We start from the raw sequence: 22,135 nt of genomic DNA, 5'->3' as shown, positions 1-22,135 counted from the left end.
CAATTAATTCACCTTTGTTCTTGGAAAAGACTTTCCTTAACTCACCACTACAAAAACACTAACTGGAAAAGTCCAACAATATTCGTCATTGATGTCCACCGAGGCGGAGACAATAAATATTCTAATAATACTAAATACAAAGGCGCCCAGTATTTTCACGGGTCATGGCGTCGTGTAAAATGCTAACAAAATTAGCTCAGACGTTTAACGGCTTGCGGCATCACAATTGGGTGGCGGGAAAAGGCGGGTGGCGACATTTAGCGCGCTTTCCCCGTCACCAACGATGTAGGTCACGCCAACATCTAGACTAGACCTGTTTGCCTTGCTCTATCTGGAGTGTGAGGGCTCACTTGCCGCCCTACGAATATTTCTACCATTAGTACCGGCTTAAACTGATATTTGTGAACTTTAGTTTCTGCCTACGTGTGCGCGAAGTTTGCCAAGACCGTGAGAACTGGTATTTTGTGAGGCTACCTTGAAAGAGCCAGTCGTGATAAATGTGAGTTAAATTTCTAAATAAATTGCTTATTCGTATTTATTTTATTTCAGTTAACACTCATTGCTTTGAAAATAAAATGTCTATAAGCTAAGCGAACATTTTACGTTCGCCATAAAGACGGTATCAAAACTCTCTCGATCGCAGCGTTAGTTAGTATTGCAATACAAATGGAAAGTTTAATAGCTCTTGATAGATTTTCCTTTACGCATTAAACAGTGAGATAGACTTCGATTGACCCCAACTATTGGCTACGGGAAAGTAATTTCTTGAAAGTTAGTTCTTTTACTCTATTATTTTTAAAGTACGGCTGAAGATATTCAATTTACATCTACAATATTATTTTCCTGGTCAACGAAGTGAAGTTACGAGGTCCTTATAAAGTATTTTTCCTGCGCATTTCAATTTGTCGTATTAAAATAACTTTAAATATATTCGTCAAGACGAGAAAACGCGATAAGCATCATAATACCTTCAACCTTGACAGAAATAAGCTCCTTGATAAAACCGAAACATACCATCCATTCTATTTTCCCCTTCAGAAATGTACTCCCGGCGCAATTGGGAAGAAGCCCTAAAGAACCCTTCCACGGTCGCGTACTCGATAAGATTGGGGCTATTCGGAGAATAAACGTCAACAAACAACAATAATACGACAAAGTAAATGTTGAGCGATAAAAAAGTCAATTGGGAGTTCGTCGTGTTGGGTAACGGCGATAAGATGATTGTACACAACCTTTTATGTTTGTGGTCATTATTGTCAATGTAAACATAACAAAGCTTGTTGCGTAAAAAAATGTGTTGATCGATTCATTCATGCCTGTTGTATTAGTGGGTTATTAATTACGGTGGTTTATTGTTTATAGTATTCAATTGTTACTTGCGCACAAAACAGGTATTCATCGTCTTGATTTCAATTCAATCCAAAACAATGTACTTTAGTTTAGTTTACAGAAAGCCCAGCACGACTGAAGCCTTATTAGTTAAAGAGCCATACCCGTTTATGGGCGATTAAGGAGTCGTAAAATGAAATCCTACTCCGTTTAACTACTCAACTAAACTATCTCTAAGTACTATACTTAGTGGGGCTGTGTGCGTTTACGGAAGCACTACAGTATTGCGACATACTCAAATGTATATTTAAAATATCAGAAAAAAATGCATACATCAGAGGAAAAAAAGTGGACCAAGTGTTTCACCCTAAAACACCCGTCAAGTACCCTGTGGCAATACTAAAATCCATTACGTAATGTAGCCGACCTATTTTCCCGAGAAAGAGCGAAGGACGGGGGGACCGATGTCGCAGACGAAAAGGTTAAACTCCACACAAACGCCTCCTGTACGCATATAAACGGCAAGGCTTATCTAACAATATAGCGTAAGTGTGACTTTGGACCAGTGAACAAATTTACATGGGAGTCATATGATTACCATAATTAAATTTCACGTGGCCCAATTTTGGCGGAGACGGGAGAACTTGTAAATATAATTACACGTAGTGGAATAAGTTGATAAAACAGCAAAATATACTCACTAAGGGGCAATAAGGAAATTATACAGCCAGCTCTGATTTTAATTAATTTGCACTTTCCTACAATCGTTCCGTTAAATTATAAATGTTTATTGTACGCATTCCGCTAATATCAGTGTATACGCAAAATCTGCAAATTTAATTTAGTACCGTATCATGTCCAAACACTGAGATAAGATAAACAAACAATCGCGTCTCGTACACAGACTACAACATTATATGTAGGCTACACAATTTTAATTAAGGATAATAAAAAAAGCAAATTATTTACACTATCGAACAGAATATTATAATATTATGCCTAACGCCTACACAGGTGATATCGATTCAAGTAAAGGTCAGATAAAGGCGCGTGGAGCGTGGACAGTGTGAATCTACATTATTAATAACTATTTGACCCAATGAAATGCGTCAATATACCTCAAGGATTGACGTGCGGTGGAAAGTATACACCTGGCGAGAGCCCACACGTAAGTCTAATATAAAACATGAAACATGAGATTAATTCAGCAAGGTTGTTTAATGTATTGAATAACAGAACAGTCTGGTTTAATTATTATTGATGAAGTTTATCTCAATAAATACTTTTTTTTTAGTACTTTCTGTCCTAAAAAAATGCAAGCTTTCTGGCAAGGGTCTCCTACCAAACTAGGGGGAGGGGTTAGGCCTTGAGTCCACCACGCTGGCTAAGTGCGGGTTGGGGACTTTGCATGCCCTCAATACAGACTTTATAAAATGTTATATGTATTTTTAATTGTCATATCGCCCGTGACGTGTGTCCACCGGCCACGGTTCCATGGCCCGGTGGCATATGGATCTTACCTTCGATCGTTCAATATAACATTGAAAACACGCTCCATTGATTCGGAAACTCGTCTCCTTGATATTGATATCTAGGCATGTATTGAATATGCTTATTGAAATAACTCCATTCTACATCTAGATTGGTATTATCTTCAAGATAAAATGTTTATGGCATCCGTGAAGAAATTATATTAGCGGTTTTCACATTGAGAGGCATAGAAAATAAATACTAAAAATATTTGAGACGGAGCTGATGCGTTAATTATAATAATATCATCAAATATAACGAACATAGATAAGCAATTAACCCACTAATTTGACGAAAGAGAGGCGTTTAATGACATGCGTGACAACAATTGGTGTCAAGAAACTAATAAAGTTTGTCGAGAAAGAGGCGAGGAAGGAGTCAGGGACAGTCATTAACCCGGGTGTAAACAATTCAGAGCAAACAATCGCTCCGATGATGGGAGGGGACACTTGCAAACAGACGCTATTACCGGAGCAGACGCTCATGACTCACGAAATTAAAACGCACTGCAGACAGGCGTTAGTTTCCAACTGACAAACTTTTATTCACAAAGTTAAATCAAACCCAACACTTGCATTCACAAACATGCCAGCAGCAAACAGAACAATGATAGAACATTTGATTGGATGCTAATTTCGTACTATCTTGATGATTTGCCAAGCAAATAGGACACGAACAAAACAATAAGACAAGTACGATGAACTCAATAAAGTGGAATCGTCGTCGAGTACTCGTTATTGCGAAGGGACCGTATGTTCTAGGAACTATTTGTGGAAAATTATAGAAGAAATAAATCAAGGAACGATAATTCAAGAGTAAAGGGAGTAAGTTATGGATGCAATAAATTCCGCCGGCCGGCGGCGATCATTTAGCAATTGCGCTTTGTTATCGAGCTAGCGAATAACACGATACTGTCGATATACACACTATTGTGACCTGTTGCCAGTGTTACAAGTTTCAATCGACTCTATATTTTTGCCAACATTCGATAATAAGATTAGATAACATACTTACTAGAATTGTGTACAAAGTGAATGTGAATTAGAGACAACACATCATGCTGATTGCTACAAGAGCATTCGTGTTGGATAATGGTGCGGTCATCAAATATGATGTCAGTGCATCGAACCCTACGCACAAGACATTACAAGGTGCTTACGTAATGACCGACAGTTGAGCAACAGACAATTGAGTCAATAAAGATGAAAACACTCTCAAGTGGGCAAGTATCACTATTAATGGAACATTAGGGACACAACGACTCCGCACCAATTGTAGGGAATTGAACAGGTCGTAACGCATTGTAGTTTTACAAGGAAATTAACAAGCGAAGCTGAACCATCATGCAATGCTAAAAAGTAAAAAAAAATACAGTCGACGCCTTTACAAAAGTATTTGAATAGGTTGAAGACAATGGGGCGGGTCGACAAAAGGCCGTTCGTCCAGGCTCCGCGGTTGTGATGCAGGGAACACAATACAATGTTCCTGTGCGGTCGAGTGACTCAACATACCCGCATATCGTGATATAATAAGCGGAGAATATTATTACGACATAGTGAAAACGTTTCCCTTTTAAATTTATTGCCTCGGTATAAAGTAACTGTCCGTGCAGTGAGAGCATTAACATTATCTAAACAATTAAAATGTCAGGGCTGCGTGCGTTACTTTAAGGAAACGTCTACAATTACGAGCACTGAGAATAGAAGCAATCTGATACATAGAGTCAGGGAACGAATAATGCTTTCTGGTGACGTCCATCGACGATGTGGCCGGGAACATAGGGCAAATAGGGCAAAATAACTATTATCAATGGACCGTGCGGAAGTCTGCTATCAATCAACGACCAGATAATAGAGATGGTGAACCCCTGGCGGGCGCCGGAAGCTGTCTATTCGACGCTTCGATGTTACTTTTTGGCAAATTCATTATATTTAGTGATGATTTTACTTTTTACTATATGAAAGTTATGTTGTGTAAGATGCAATTAGTGTAGAATGTTTTCTCTTCAATGAAACTTGAAATCGAATGCAATTTGTAACTGTGGGTGTGAATCAGAACAGAACATCTGTATCAAGTGCCAAGCATTCACCGCAATGAAGTATCTCTGCGCTGCAGAATTAAAATGTGACCGTTCATAATTAAAAATAAGGCTCATTAGCATTTTTAATTAATTCTGCACGGTTAGGCGCTGTCGGTAGCAGTCGCGGAGATCACAGCCGCCATTTATGGTGCAGTAGTCTAGCGTCTGATTCACTTGAAGGTCGCTCCCACTGGTCGCTTCCGTTATTACTCAGTCGGTTCTTTTGTTTTTTTTAAACACGTTCGGTACGCCATTGACGGTTTGACAACTTGACGATGTACTTTAATAGAGGAAATTATGATGTGAAGTAGGAAACTGTTGAGCCAATTGATAGCATATAAAAGGCTTGCGTAAGTACGTATTGAATATTTAGTTTGTATGTCAGTATGTAAACAGGTAATACAAATTCGTATCCGCACATTTATAGTGCTGTCGAAACGCGAAGGTAAATCATACGATACAAATGTAAAACAGGAATTGCAGTAAATATTTCATATCAAAGACTACAATCGCATAAAAATTTGGGAAATATTTTCGACTTATGCTCGTAACCGTTTTATTGCGGGCCGGGACATTTATGATGTTGTTCCTTTAGCAAATATGAATTATGCCGAGTGTCCAAATTTAGTACAAATGGCGTGTAGTATTTGTTCTCTACCGAATAATTTTTACGACTTCTTCCTGATAGAAATAGTATTTTATTCCTTCACGGTTCACATGAGAAGATGAAGAATTTGTATGATAGCCTGCATATAGGCATTTTATTAAATACCATTTTCTATTCGGTTTGAAATCGCCTCGATGGCAAGAAAATCATTTAGTAATAAATCCTTATGGCCATAATATTCTTCTTGGATACAAAATGTGCGAAACCATAAAAGAACATATACCATCATCAAACAACTCACGTGTAAAGTTACGCGTATTCTCGTGTAGGCAGTCATGAATCTATCAAGCCATATTTATTTTACATAACAACAGTGATTCATATTTTTATAGTACGTTACGGCTATTTACGACTACACAAATGTACATACGTTTCGCATTTATTTCTGTTTACTAACAATGCAATGACGATGAGATAAAAGGAATATTAAAATAGAATTGTCAACACCAGATCGTAAAGGAATATTTTTTATAACGTATAGCTTTACTGAAGGAAATTAATTAGCTTTGTCTTATTCGTTTACTCGACGAATTAAACTCTGTTTAAGATCTTATCACATAAATCTTATTTAATTTGTCATATTTCTAATTAATATTTTTCTGTTTCAAACTTTATCTTTAGCAGCTCCTGATGATGTATGAATATTAATTACAATTACGCCAGCAGGAATCAGTAAGACTAATGAATTAAGTACCTTATATTTACTTATATTATATAAGGTTATACTTTTTTTACTTAAACAGTTGTAGAAGAGTAAAATAAACTACACTTAATCTTTTTTATTTATCCATGGGATAAACTAAACACTGCTTAGCCCCTAATGGCCGTTAATTACTAATTAAATGAAAGGTAAAGCAAAACAGAACGATACTCGAGAACTAGATAGCAAAGCTGTATCAAAACAAACTCCGATTCTAGTCTAAACATCAACAAATCCTTTTAAATAAATAACTTTTACTAAACCAGCTTTTAGCGGTACGAACAGATTAAATGAAAAAGTTTTTCAGTTTGTCTTTTAGATGGATTTTGTATAGAGACTGGTTAGAGCCACGGTTTACTATGTTACTATGTAGCTTAGTTGTATTGCATACAGAACAGTCGTGTTTTTAAGCGACTTCATGTTACTTTCGAGAAGATATATCTTATATGTAATAGACAACTCTACCCTTCAATAAATGGAAAGACTTATTCAATGAAAATTATCACTACTTATTATATTTCTTACTTATATATGTGCATAGAACATGCACAAGATGTGTTCTTTTGAATAGAGACTCATTCTACATACTCTTGAAGATATTTTGACCTATAATACATTGCACTAATAACTTGAATCCACTCTACTATTCTAACACAAACATTCTAACCTAGGATGGATAACAGGATAGCTATTACGTAACCAACAGTAACAGTAGTCTGAAAAAATGTAGAAAAAGATCAATACATACATTTCAAAGGTTACATTCAAATAGCACGACTGACGCATATTTCATCAAACACATAAAAAACGAAGCACATTGCAATAAACAAACATGGCGCGCGGTAGGTCGACTCTCAATAATGTAATGTGCAAATAACACGCGACAAGTACAAGCATTCAGTGAATGTTACTAGCCGGTAACAAGCTGTAAACTATTAGGGTAATGTGCGTAAATATTTGATGGGAAAATGTATGTAGGTGCAGTTTTATTTATCTAACGATACTCTTTAGTCCAACAACTAAGGAGAGAGATTCATTAAAAGATTCGCGAATGGCGGAGGTATACAATATAATCTTAATAATAATAATCTAGATAAATCGTAGAATCGTACGGGCTATATTATTGATTGTCACTTACTAACTTTTGTCAGTGAGTTAAGAGTTATTTCAGAATATCCAGCCATCTAACGGCTCTATCTACATTGTGCCAAACTACATTCAAAATTAACAAATACAAAAAACAAGATAAGTTCATATATTTATCGATCGATTTATATGTCAGTAGGTTTACAGGCATTGTTTTATCTTTACACTTACAATTTAGATGTCTGTTCGTAATCTAAGCTTAGTAAGACTAATATATTTTTTATCTGTAAAGGATTAGATTACTTAAATTATGAACTATTCTATCATCGAAACATGCAATTATCGATTTTTTACTATTGTCGCCATATTATCTGTCTAAGCTTAAACTCAAATTCTTTTCAACTTAGTAGATTTATTTTCTTTCATAATACATTTGAAACAATATTAAAGAATTTTAATAAACTATTGTTCCAAATGTAAAGGAACAAAGTAGCTTTTATCAAAATTCGCGATAACTAAGAGCTCTGCCGGTCCTACAAGTGCAATAGCATGTCGACACATTATTTTCATTACCGTACATTTTGATAACATTCATCGATATTTCTTATCAACTTGTTAGTTATTGTTTTCACATACCATACATGTGTATAGGTTTTATCCATACAGCTGTGGATGGTGAGGGGGCCGACAGCCAGAATCCTATAGCAATTCACTTTCTATATAGGTAGGTAAAGACTGATATCTCACTATTAAAGATTAGTTTGCCCGATAGTTTATAGGAAGAGTATAAACTATCGTTTATTATATACTAGCTGACCCGCGCAACTTCGCTTGCGTCACATAAGAGAGAATGGGTCAGAATTTTCTTCGTTTTTGTAACACTTTTGACTGTTACTCTGCTCCTATTGGTCGTAGCGTGATGATATAAAATATGCTTTTTTTTCACGAAAAATATTCTTAAAATGATTTATCTCTTAATATAACGAAGTGGCGCTAAGGCATATCCGCCATTAAAACAATTGCCATGACAACGGAATTTTGTTAATTGAATGTCATTATTATATTGATTGTCCACGACTTCATTCGCCACCTGAATTTTCCCGGGAAATGCGTCATTTTCCCGGGGTAAAAAGTAGCCTATGTCCTTTCTCAGGTATCAAAATATCTCCATACCAAATTTCATGCAAATTGGTTCAGTAGTTTAGGCGTGATTGAGTAGCAGACAGACAGACAGACAGACAGACAGACAGACAGACAGACAGACAGACAGACAGACAGACAGACAGACAGACAGAGTTACTTTCGCATTTATAATATTAGTATGGATTTGGAATGTGCTAGTTCACACTTCCCTGCCATGATTGGGCCGAGGACGAGCCCACCACAGCGGTCTCTGTGGTTTGTGATTGATTGAGCTCCCGATTGACTAACTCCAACCACGGCCTGATCCCGATTCGATTATTACAAATCGTCCCTAACACTCGAGTGAAACCGACTGTGACTAAATGTTCGATCGAACAGTATAAATAAACTTTATTGTTGTACTACAATCTAAGCTAATGTTTGTCGGAACTGGCAGTGCGTTAGTGAGCGCAGTGGGTGGCAATACGATAGTAATGACTTATCGGATTCGGATCGATACATCAATACACGTCATATCTCTATTTACTAGAAGATATAATAATATTCTCTCGAACAATCACAAGCGTGGATATCTCCCTAACGTGTGTCACACCGCTGTTTCTATTATCATTTTAATTACAGTTGTTTGTGTGTCCAGCTGTCGTTGCGGAAGGATATTTGCATACATTGTTCATACAAGCGCTGAGCATATTGAAAATCTAGACAGATAAGACTAAAATTATAATACTGTTATGTACTAAGCTTACAAAAGTTTTATATGAACTAACACATTCAATGGAAACGCTTAGTAGTGCAATTTTCTACAGTCGGTACTGTCGAGTATCGAGAATTTGACATTTAACATGTACTACCAAAATAGTTCTTACGGTGTCTAATAGAGGCGCTGATCAGATTTTCGTGCAAAACTTCTAGACATCAAGCCGGTTCGGAATCCAGCTATACTTAGACAAGGTTTAAATGTAATGTATTTAGAACAAAGTTCAAAGGATAATATTAATTCGTATTCACAGTATTTAAACACAATCAGTAATATATTCGTATAAACATAATGCAAAACGATAATACAAATAGCAGCGGCACAGAGCGATAGATAATGAGGTCGAACGTTACCAAAACATGAGGACTAAACGGTTCATTGATAGGATGCGTGACACCGTGACGCATTGGGGAGCTGAGTACATCCCGATGATGTGCGCAGTTAATATAAACGATGAGTGTTGATTCTCACGCTAATATATTGATTAGATCCTTTGATATTGTCATCCTATTTTGTACGTACTTGCATTCTAAGCTAAAGCTGGTTGTTCAATTCAACTCAAGCCATGTTCAATTTGTAAAAATACTCATTACGCACCATTGAATCTGGTGGTTAATGGTTTTGTATACCTGTTTCAATTAAATGGATACGTTTGTATCTAGTTTCTGTTTTTCTGTGTGGTTGGTTTTGTTGCCTAAAAATGCGCGGACACAAATATATTATGTAATGCTAATTTATAGGTAAATATTTTAATCAAGACTCTTCGTTCACAGCCTATAAAAATACACAGTTTACCTCATCAGAAAAAAACCCGAAAGCAAACGAATTACCTCTTTTCCTAGCTCTAGCACTCAAATACCCGAACAGTGAACTTCCTGCGTACGTCACCGTGTTCGTTCAGTCGTCCAAACCAATTCACCGGCACCGTTGTGACTGATAAGGGACTGCCAGTACCCATGGGCACCCAATCTGGCGGCCATTGATCCGTATCATCGATGTTTGCTGAATATTGAACAGCTGACAAACGTTGCGTTACATATTTTAATATTTATTTACCGGTTTGCAATATTGTAGCTTGGGAGTGCGGATTACGAACTACTGTCGGGAAGTGTGATTGGGATTTTTGGCTTTAAAAATTGGTATTTGATGCAGTGGAACAAAGTTCTACAAGACAAAAAGCTATAGGCAAGCTATTAACTTTTTGGTATCTACATATTATACATTTAATAAAAATCTATTATTAGATTTTCGATAAAATGTTAATTGGATTTACTTATCTAAACAGATGTTTCAACAAAATGATAACCACATCGACAGTCGTCGCCGTCTATTTTTAGTCGTATTTTAAAATACACAGCATGATTCATTATCATTATGAGGCAACAATACCGTAATGTTAAAATACTAAAAAGGTGAAAAGGACGAATTTGGGACAATAGATACGAGTCACAAAATGTGCGGAGCATCACTAAAGGTCGGTTATTCAAGTTGGAAGGAGACAGTAACAATAGTCAGTGTTAAAACAAAAATAGATGTATTGGCTTACTTGGCACCGAAGACGTTAGTTTAGTAAACACAGTATTATATTTTCTACTTTAACCCTCAACAGTTGTTTCTTTTGCCAATAGATATACATTTGAAAATGTGACTTTCGTTTTCAACATTCAAAACAAACATGTTTTTACAGGGATTTGTACCAAAAAGAGAAATGTTCGCTTCAGATTAAACTTTGATGTTAAAATACACAGATACGGAATGAAACGAGGATAAGCAGACATCTCTAGTTTATAACACCGGGGAGTACGGCTTGTTAAATATCATTGGCAGTTGAGCAACTGCCAAATGAAGTAATGGGTGAGTGATCCGCACTTGGGGCCATAATTAACTAACAGCTAAGTGGACGACGACCCAGTTCCATCAGTTTTCGGAAAATATTGATTTCTATGTTCATTGCAGCGAGTTGAACATACCAGGAAGCGAATGCAACTCGATGCAAATCCCGGCATAAGCTCCGAGTATTTCCATTTAAGAAGATTCGTAGAATTCATGTTACGCAGCTAGAGCTGTTTGGCTGTTGGTGAAAACACAAACTAAAACCCTCCATATTTATATAAACATTCTGATAAATAGTGACCTACTTTACGGTACTTTCATATCACAACATTTGTGTAAAAATAAGTCCAAATATAAATGAAAACAAGTGAGTTTTTGCTAATCAGCGAAGCTCATGAAACAGAAACAACTTTATAGCGATGTGAATGAAGCCGCGTCAGTCAGCTAGAAACCAATACAGAATTATTCATCTGCGTTATGACACCAAACTCTAGGGAATTGGAACAAGATGAATAACCAAACCATTCGATGGATTATCGAGCGAGTCAGATTGAGTTCACCTGTCGAATTATTTTAACAGCTGTAGGTCCTAATACTCATTGTTTGAACGACACATTTCAAAATAAAATTAAGTGGTCATTATTATGTTTTTGTTCAACATTCAACATTATGTAAAAAAACTGTTTTGTTTATTAACGATAAGGGGCTAAATATAGTGCTATCAAAAATTGTTTTGGCCGCCGGCAAACATTCGGCAAAGGTATTTAAGCATTTGTTTGATAGTGTTACACAAAATATTCGAATTATTTCGTATTATGGTCTTCGATTGGGAAATAACAGAACGGCATATGTATGAGTATGTACTGACTCATGTAAATGTCTGATAATGCATTCATCGCTGTACTCAGTAGAGTCATCGATGTAGGTAGGTATAAATCATAAATTTTCTTAATAGCTGGTTAGATATTGAGTCAGGATTCTTAAAATAGACCAATAAATTATTTACTGCTATAAAAACTTCAGCAATGTTTTTGTAAGTACAAAACATTACAATTTATTCGAACAACTTGAGAATATAGTAAAACGTGATATTATAACAAAAACTGCGTTACGAAAAGGCATACAGTGGTATCAGAGATCCCTTTAATAGTACCTTAGATAAAGAGTTCTTGTGATGTTTAAATCTCTCGAGGGTAACGGCCCTTTGAGGAAAACGACTTCATATTTGGAGAAAAAGGGCAGCCTACAATGTTAAGTTACGGGAGAAAAACAAAAACAGATTGTGTTAAGAAGAGATTACTGGCCATTTATCTTTGTTAAGGTTCAATCTAAAATGTACAAACGATTGTTTTCTTGCCGTTAGAATCTGGATTTCTTGTAAACAATATAAAAGCAAATACATTAACATATATTTTTACCACACATAAATATAGTTAACGTGTAAATGTTCAAGTATACAAAAACCAACTGCTTATGACGTTATGACACATTCTATTGACCGGAATTGTGAATTGATGTTAGTAAAATCAATAGCTCTTTGGCACACTTGTTCTACAAATGAACTGGTAAGGCAGTAGAACACGAACAAACAGAAAAAGTAGCACAGTGCAAACTGTAGTCGAAATTCGCAAAAACTCACCACACACAAACTACTACTGTAAAACTGAAGTTCGTTCAACAAAAACGATTTTCCATTTCGTTTTTGTAGAAAGTCGAATATTTATTCCTATGGATGTAATGGTAAAACACGTTAGATATCTGTGTATTTATAATGCTGTGTTATTTTCTCAAATATGATAGAACTATAAAATTCGTTAACTAGCAAAAAATAATCCAGTAAATCGCAGCGGATCATAAAGGAAAATACATTGGTCTCTATATAAATGAACTAGCTGACCCGCGCAACTTCGCTTGCGTTACATAAGCGTTAAAAATTTTCACCGTTTTTGTAACATTTTTCACTGGTACTCTGCTCCTAATGGCCGTAGCGTAATGTTATATAGCCTATAGCCTTCTTAGATAAATGGGTTAACTAACACTGAAAGAATTTTTCAAATCGGACCAGTAGTTCCTGAGATTAGCGCGTTCAAACAAACAAACAAACAAACTCTTCAGCTTTATAATATTAGTATAGATGAGTCGATTTATTTAATGCTATGTAGGTTGTATCATCCGATCAAAGTTACTACATAGGTATGAAATGGCTTATTAAATGACATTATGCCTATACGAAATACATATTAGGTATGGATCAATTACTAACACCCACATTTCACTAGATATCGATATAACTGATTCAAAATCATGTCCATATCTGTACGACAATTAAAATAGACTTATGGTAGTCGATTTGTAGTTGGTCTAATATAATAAGTGTTTTGGGCGACAAAAGACAGTGTACTAAATCTACCTAACTTACCCCCTGTTTCTAGGGACATTTAGCGGTAGTTTATCTATTCAATAGCGTCAAAACTCATACAAAAAAACCGCTATTGAATAGATAACCTACCGCTAAATGTACTCAGAAACCGGGAGTTAATCATCTGAAAAGATAACTACAGGCCAATGATGAAGATATTACGATAGGTGTTTTTAAATTGATGTCGTCTATACAATAAAGCAAGCAAAACAAAGCCGAGAATCTAAAAAAACTGTTTTGTAACATTTATAAAAGGGCTTCAGTGCTACGATACGTCGTGTAATGATCACTAACTTATGTAACACTAGAAGTATATGGCTTCGGCGAGGGGAAGGAAAATTAAATATTTTCAGTCGAATTTTAGTGTGAATATCAAAACAAGATTTATTTATCCATATTTTACGAGTCATTTAGAAGAATTAGTAAGGTTATCTGTGTATATTATTTAAGGAAGTATTCATGATTGTTATCAAACAACATAGATAAGGAGTAGTAAAGATAACAGTATTTTCTAATGGTTACATTATAATTAAACAGGTTTCGGATTTAACAGTTGGCCTTCAAATTACTAGCATAGATTACATAGGCCCTTTGTCCCTTTGTAAAAGGACCACAGCATTACTTATACAACAGAAGGCTCCAGATGTAGGTAACGGTCTGTTTTGTTAGTAAATTAGTCTTAGCTGCCCGGAGTCAGGACTTGTACAAACACACCCAAATCAGCTAAAATAACTAGAGCAATCAGACGGACGGACGGTTACAATAACGTTTGTCAGTCAGGTTACATTTTAGAATAACTTAACTATATAGTAACTTGTCTATTAAATCATCATGTCTCTAAAATATTGGGCTCTAAGTATGCCCGTACATAACACGTCAGTGGTAGTAACATAATCGTATAGTATACTACACTGTTATACATAAAATCTATAGCATATTAAAGTAAGTACATGTAGAGATATAGCAATTTCATATGTAGAAACGATCGACTGGATTACCGCACGAATGCATGCTAAAGTGCTGTGTGGGTGTACGTAGACGTTTATTTGCTGTTTGCACCGAGAAGATTGCACGCATATCAGAACTCGCCTACGTAAGGTAACCAGTACCGTATAAAGAAATATTTATATGTATACCAACTACTATTGTATTTTAACATGGAATTGTGAACCGTGGTCGTTGCTTTTGTAAAGGGATTTACATATGCGATGCATCTCTACGGCTCTACGTCACCGGTTGGCTTAACAATATATTGTTCAAAAGCCTTGACATTCAAGTAAAAATATACACGATGGACAAGGCCAGATAGTGTGTGGACCTTGCTTATAAAAAAAGGGTAAGTCTTATTAAAAATGCATCAAATCCATGTTTTATAAGCTAACTTAACCGCGTTGTTGATCTTCCGATTTAGGTTAACTTAATGATCTTAGCGGTACCATTCGAATTGGTTTAATGTTGTCTTTATAGCAAGCTTACCCAACCCACACATACGGAGGGTTCCATTAAATTTCACCCCACTACCGTCGTAAACAAACAACAAACACTTGGCACTTATGTAACACTATTACAAAATTATTTTCATAACCTTTGAGCCGTTAATTTGGTAATCTATTTTCGTTCACAAATCTTTTGTCCAACATTTGTCAACAAAACGTCATGAGTGGTATAAATAACATGATTGTGTACGATATAATTATCGCTTTGATCACGAGTACTATTCATGGGGTGCCATGTAATTGGTCGAGAGCCTGTAATTAAGTTTATTTTTGTATGTCCGAAATAACCCGCTAATTAAACAGTCACTCGTATATATTTATATTGAAATGGTGCTAAAGATACAATACTCAATTAGCGTGTTTTGAAATACCGTGACATTTCAATGTTAAAACCGTTCTAGCTATGAAATTAATTACGTCACCCTTTGGAATAGGAAGAGAATTCAATTAGGCACTTTCCATAAATATCAAAAGGGCTTAAATAAGCCATCACACAAATAAAATAAAAGTAAATCCACCCATTAAATTGTTTACCGCAGCACTAAATCACTCTGTAATACACATTTTATTATTTACAAATCTCTAAGGTACTCGAGAAATGCGAACGAAATTCTTTGTAATAAAACCTAAACTTTCAGTCTCCACGACGGAATTTAAGCCATCCCACATCTCGGGGCTCCGTCGATGCGTTGTTTGATAAAATTATTTTTAAAAACTTACTCCTTTTACTCAAGAAAACGAGTTTTCTTGAAAGCAAAGAGAATAAATATGTGTTTGTATACGAACCGAAGGAAAAGTTTGTTGGAGCTTAGTACTGTCAAAAGTACAAACTAAATATGAGAGCGCGTACGAAAGTCGTACGAGTCTCTTACCTCCCTATCTAATCCAGTTCTATAAATACATATCTGTGCTAATCTGTAGTAAGGCGCGCTTGTGGATCCACTGAGCCAACACTGATACGATTTTACGGGAAATACCTACAAGATACGGCGGGAGATTTTCGCTGAATATTTTATTTGAAGATGTTAGGGTAATTTGTTTGTAGAGGGAGATTAGATTCACAACATGGAATCACAACTATTGGTTTATGATTTGAACAATTTGTATGCAAAATAGAGCCGAGAACAATCACATTTCTAGAATACCAGAGATTGGAGTTTTCCTTCGAGTTGTAATGAATTATATTGTTTTTTCTTTTATGCACAATTTAGTTGGAAAATAAATCCTTCATAATTTGTCCACGGTATTTACGTGTGAAGCGAAAACACGTACTGGCATGCAGTGCAACACGTTACGCTGGTATTTCGTGGCTACATGTGGCGCCCGAGCGATCAATATCTATCTATAGACAACACAAGCATTTTAATTAACACGCCGATCCGCAGTATTAATTAGTATAATTACATGGCTTGCATGCTTTGTAGTGTAATTGAATTGTGGGATTTAGTTGTAGAAAGTTAATGCACTGTTTACCGCCTAGGCGAACTGTTTGTGACTAACTATTTGCACGCGGTATTTGAACTACTCTCGAGCGAAGCTTTGCTCTTGAAGCGGGACTTAAGTATTTAAATAGAAGACAATCCATTTGTATTATATTCAGAGCGCTATATTAAACAAGGCTACGATTCGATTGTGTTTCTACAAATCTGAAAGTTTCTTTTTAATTAAATTGTCCGTATTTTTTGCTTCAGCGGTTTCAGAGGATACACTTGGGCCACTACAGCACACTTACACATTGCAAACCATTGAAAATAAGAGGTAGTAAAATTTGGCATACAGTCATCAACAAACTATGCGCCAGATAGTGTTTCAGATCTTAGTCATTGAAGTATTATACGTTCAGTTCTCACGCACGAAATCAACTTGTTTGTTCGCGTGACGCATATTTAGAAGTTCTTACAAAACGTATGGTTAGCACTTGAATACTAAATTTGCTTTTAGCAAGTCCATGACCTTTATAGTTTGGTATTTTTACGAGTTTTACTTCAACATAAATACTAGGTTATAATTGGATAACGTCATAAATTTTATCCCAAAAACTATAACATTTTGGTTAACGGTAATACAAGTGTTAGTTATGCATTTTTCTAACACGATAGCATAAAAAAACATGTCCTGAGCAAAAGCAAAGTCACTAGCAAAAGAGATCTGCGCTATACATCTGTACTAAATACCTTCTTTGGTAAATTTCGGACGCGCAACTCTACAAGCCCCTAAGGGCCTTTATCAGGGATTCCTACCGTACTTCATACGTAAGAATATGTTAACAAAGGGCCCTAAAGTAAATATTTAAGCTAGCCGGCTAATTGGATTCTTGTAAAGCGACATTCACATAGCTGAAAGCAGACGGATCGATTTCGTGCCATGTGTTACACGCCCATGGCTATGGCGTGCTAATTGTTGCTTTATTAAACGTACATTACATTTTGGTAGGTGTGTTTATTGCTTATTAAATTCATAATGAGATTTTAACATTACATTGGTACTCCCGAACGAACACGCCGTAATTATATACATACTAGCTGACCCGGCAAACGTTGTTTTACCATATAAATAAAAAAAGGCATTTAGGAGTATGAAAAATAAATTTCGGCCGAATCTCAGGCCTATTAAATATGCTCACATGTAAGATATTCCGTGATGGCCAAGATATCTTCCAACTGTAAGTCCCTAAGATTTCTCTACAGTATGCGACTCTGCACTTTGTTACAAAACAGCTTACGTCGCGATGCAATACAGATTCCCAAGAACCCAAATACCATTTTTCCTCTACCTTAAAGTAACGTGGACGTTTTATCTGTTATTTTGTGATAATGGGTAAATAAGAAAAGTGATGGTACTTACATAATCTACCGAAGCTAAGGGAGAGGCGCTTTCTTAATTTTTGCATTTTACTCATTGCGCCGCCCCTTTTTTCTCTCATTGTCACGCCTGTAAACAAACAGAAAGACACATGTTAGTCACACACAAATGATGTAGATGTCCCTTAACCATAATGCTGATGATACAACCGCCTTGTGGTTAACTACCGTTTGCGGTCACCTATCCTGATACGTCTCTAATAACCGCTGTTTACGTGATCAAGGTTATTTCGACTGACGTTTATGTTTACAGGAGAATGGAAGTCTAAAAATAACGTATTCGTTCTTTAGGAAGACATGTTCAATAGATTACGGACAAGCATAGAGAGACCAATATTGGAGTTTCCAGATTAGTAACAAATTAGATTAACCCTATCCAAGGACGACAAAGACGTCTAGATTTTCCTGGGACCTAATATCATAACGTTATTCAAGTTTATTATTAAATTTATTCTAATCGCCCCTGATCTTGACCATCGACCAATCGCAGAGAAATTCCGAGTCGCGTCGCTACGGTAGGTTGAATTTACAAGCACTCTCTATAATAGTTCTCAATGCTTCAGGCATTCGCAGACAGGTTCCTACCCCTTGTGTATTCCGAGCTGCTAACACGTATTACCGGTATTCTCATTATAGTATCGCGGAAGTTAGATGGCAGCGGCGTTGCTGCGTAAACGCTGATAGTAATCAGTAGCATCGGATTAAAGTAATTACGTACATGAGGATGATGTTCTATTCAATTATACTATGTGATTATACCACTTAAGGCTTCTTCAGGAATTTATTTTAATGATGTTATAATCTGTGATAGGAATTTAAAATTACTGATTTTCTTGGTAATAGGCTAAAGAGAAGGCCATAAGAATAACGAGTGTAGCTTCATGAGTTTAACATAAGGTGGTTAATTTTTAGTATCACATACGTACATCTTTCAGAATTCAATTCTGAAAGGCATACAATAAATGGTGATACATCCTCCGATTATATTATGACGACTACAGTTACATAAAAGATAAAACCCAGTATGCACACAATAAACCTCAGTACACTTGTCCTCATTACCGTACAATAACAATAAAATTGCGATAATTATGTAAAACCGTAGTAAACGAGATACGCAAAGGTTTGAGATTTATCATCAAAGCTTATGACGTGTATAATCATGATATCGTTTCAGTACAGTTGGCGCTAATCATAGCTCTAAGTCCGCTTTTCGCTCATACTCGATGCTTACCGTTAATCGGCAAATGAAATTAGCATAATTGCACACAGGTTTCTAATTAATAGCAACATAAATAGGGCTGCCATATGTTTGGGTTCTAGAACCTCCCTTATATAGAAATAGACAAATGTCAAACAAGTTTCTTTAACACTTCCTTTAAAAAGTTTAATGTGGGCAGACGCCGAAATGGTTGTCAATATTCTAATCAGCAATGTTTTTTTCGCCGGTTTAAATATCTTAGCCATATTTAGCGTCAATTAAGTGTCCTAGAAAACAATATACTTCGTCAGGTTACAGTCAGTTTTCTAAAGTAATTAGTAAACAATCAGCAAAGTTACATAAACTTTGGCTCCATCAGTCTACCAGTGAGTACTTGGTGGTATTTGAGTTGCGTCTTCGTTCCTTGAAAAGCGCATAGATACTGGTTGTTAAGATGCCTACAGGCGATTGTGATGTAGTTATACATAAAGTTAGTTACAAACAATAAAGTACGAGACTGCTGCCAAATCTTTAGTTAGATGATAAAGAAGATTACCGTTAAGAACTTGGCAGTGGAATCACTCACGTGTAAGTTGCCATTAAATCCTATGAAATCCTAACTTCTAAACTTTACTGTTGCAATAAGATGTAGAGATAAACTCTCTGCTATCTCTGTATATTTGCCTTAAGTTTATACCAAATTGCTCCAGCTATCACAAACCGGCAGCAAGTATCTAGATTATTATGTAACTGCTATGTATCCAATAACAGATACAAAATAATAATGTACTTTATTTGGGATTTTGACTCAGGAATTCCTTTGTAAAATTTATTATATTACGACGATTTCAAATACTTGTAAAAAAATATGAAATGACGCATATTTTACTTGCAAATTTAGATGATGCACTTTCGAAAAAGATCCAATAACTTAGAAGTTTCTCTCGGCTTACGTCTTCGCTAGCATCCTTGCAAAATGTAGCGTCGAGGGTAACAAGCGTGGCGGCTAGCGGTTAATCCCACGAGTTACAATCCCCAGTCACGCCAGCTCTACAGATGAGCAGTACCAACGGCACTCGTGTAAGTCCAAGCAACGATCGCGTGCGTGCGTCCACGGTCTAATTAACTTTGTTACTTTATCGTTCACCTCTGCAGTGTGCACACGGTATTATATGAAGACGGGTTTTTGGCGTCGTTTATTCATAAAGTTTATTATTTTTTAGTGTGAGGGTGGACTGATACAAACAACACTAGTATATATACGACATGATGTCATATTTGCAGCGGTAAAAAGCAGACTTTTTTTTAAAGGAATAACTTTTTACTGAAATTAAATTATTCGGTGTATCGAAATCATTTTTAGATTATAAACAACCGATTCCCTAACCAATTTTCTTCATAATAATGTTTAATACAATATAAACTAAATCATAATTTTCTCAGAATATCTACTTGACAACGTTTTTTCAACGATTCGTGATAAATTGATGAGCTCGAACATTAACGGATTAAGCTACAAGGTGAAACTTCGTTATTGAATCGGATTATAAATTAATCTTTATGATAAATAAATGCCAAAATGATTCATATAAAAAGACATTCATGCAGAGTTGGCAAAAAGAGTATTGCGAACCGGTATTTTTATTAAAGAAACCATGCTAATACATTATGAAAACGAATTCGTACCGAACAAACTTGCATAATATATTATTTGAATATTTTAAATAAAAATGCTTGATGTTCAGATGCGATTCTTCCATGCCAATTGCATACAAATCTATTATACTCAGAGCATTGAATACATTACACGTCACAATTAGTCTGACGCAACCATACACCTTGAAAATGCATTGTTGAATGCAATGCAACTAATACACGAACGAATGATTTAATAAGATGGTAAAGAGAGATGACCTAGTTAGCAAATCATTGTTGTCTTTGCGGCTTACTGTCTTGTCGTAAAATCACGGGCGGATTATAAAATTAGACTTTTATCAAAGATAAATACAGCCTTAAGATTTATACCTAAAAGGTTGGTAGACGCAGCAAGAATGATACGTAAGCAAAGTATTTGTGCTTGTAAAATCTTTTTGACACAAATAAATCGCGTTCATAATCCTCTTACAATATAATAATCGCATCAATTCCATTAATTAAGTACACTACGAAGCAATCCGCGTAAATCAGTCGAAGTATTATCTATGTTATCTTATATTTTTACGATTCACCGATCTCAATAAATGTTGTAATGGCAACAAGTAATAGTGACAAACAACTATATTTACTGAAGTGTGTAATTACATTTATACAAAGTCTAGTCTAGCGGTTGAAAAGTGCACGAGCAAAGGCAGAGACGTAGGCAAACAAAATAACGTTGGCGCGTTCAATGCTCCTGGGTCCGGACGTTATCTCGTGCAATTTCACGACAACTACTACGGAATTACACTATTGGTATCGTAAAACTGCGAACTTTCCCAACTTTGACGTAGGAAGACATTCCTGTTTGTGATGGGGCGCATGCTCATTGATAGTGTGCCAAGTTCGGGCGCCGCACGGTCGACGCCGGGATGCCGCCACGCTTCGGGATCTCCAATAACAACGTGTCAACGCGACACTTTTTATTTCTTTATTTTTATAGTGATTCTTGTTTTTAAAATATTACAAAAAAACAAACCGGCTACACGTCGCGTCGATCGATCAATAAAGATCAGTGGCATTATCACGGTAACGGTAAGTTGCAAAAATACAATCTCAAAAAGCACGTAAGCCATCGCATATCGGCCCAGGTGTTAGTAATATGTACTTATATACCAATCGGTGTCACGTTCCACTATCAATTATCACCCAATTCGAACAAGTGCTCAGAGCCCTAGAACTTTGTTATTCACAAAATTGTTGACCTAGAAACAGACAGCTATCTCTCTGATATTAACAAAGTTAAAAGCTGTCAAGAAGCACGGAAATAATACATCAAAGTTAACATAACACAAATATTGACGTTGATACTTCTAATATAAACGGCCATCGATCGAC

At 35.9% G+C, this 22,135-nt stretch overlaps 1 protein-coding gene across 3 annotated transcripts in view; it reads right to left on the bottom strand.

Moving 5' to 3' along the window:
* Eip63E (cyclin dependent kinase Eip63E) overlaps positions 1 to 22,135 on the bottom strand; it is a 71,475-nt gene that overhangs the window by 28,971 nt on the left and 20,369 nt on the right. For all 3 annotated transcript variants that reach the window (XM_076123087.1, XM_076123089.1, XM_076123088.1), the window contains exon 2: positions 17,885 to 17,971. In XM_076123087.1, coding sequence (XP_075979202.1) covers positions 17,885 to 17,971 — 87 coding nt within the window. The remainder of the gene's footprint in view (positions 1 to 17,884; positions 17,972 to 22,135) is intronic.

Source organism: Anticarsia gemmatalis, chromosome 14, assembly GCF_050436995.1.
Source record: "Anticarsia gemmatalis isolate Benzon Research Colony breed Stoneville strain chromosome 14, ilAntGemm2 primary, whole genome shotgun sequence".
Classification (NCBI taxonomy): Eukaryota; Metazoa; Arthropoda; class Insecta; order Lepidoptera; family Erebidae; genus Anticarsia; species Anticarsia gemmatalis.
Note: the sequence above shows the minus strand (reverse complement) of the source record. Positions and strands in the feature narration are given on the sequence as shown.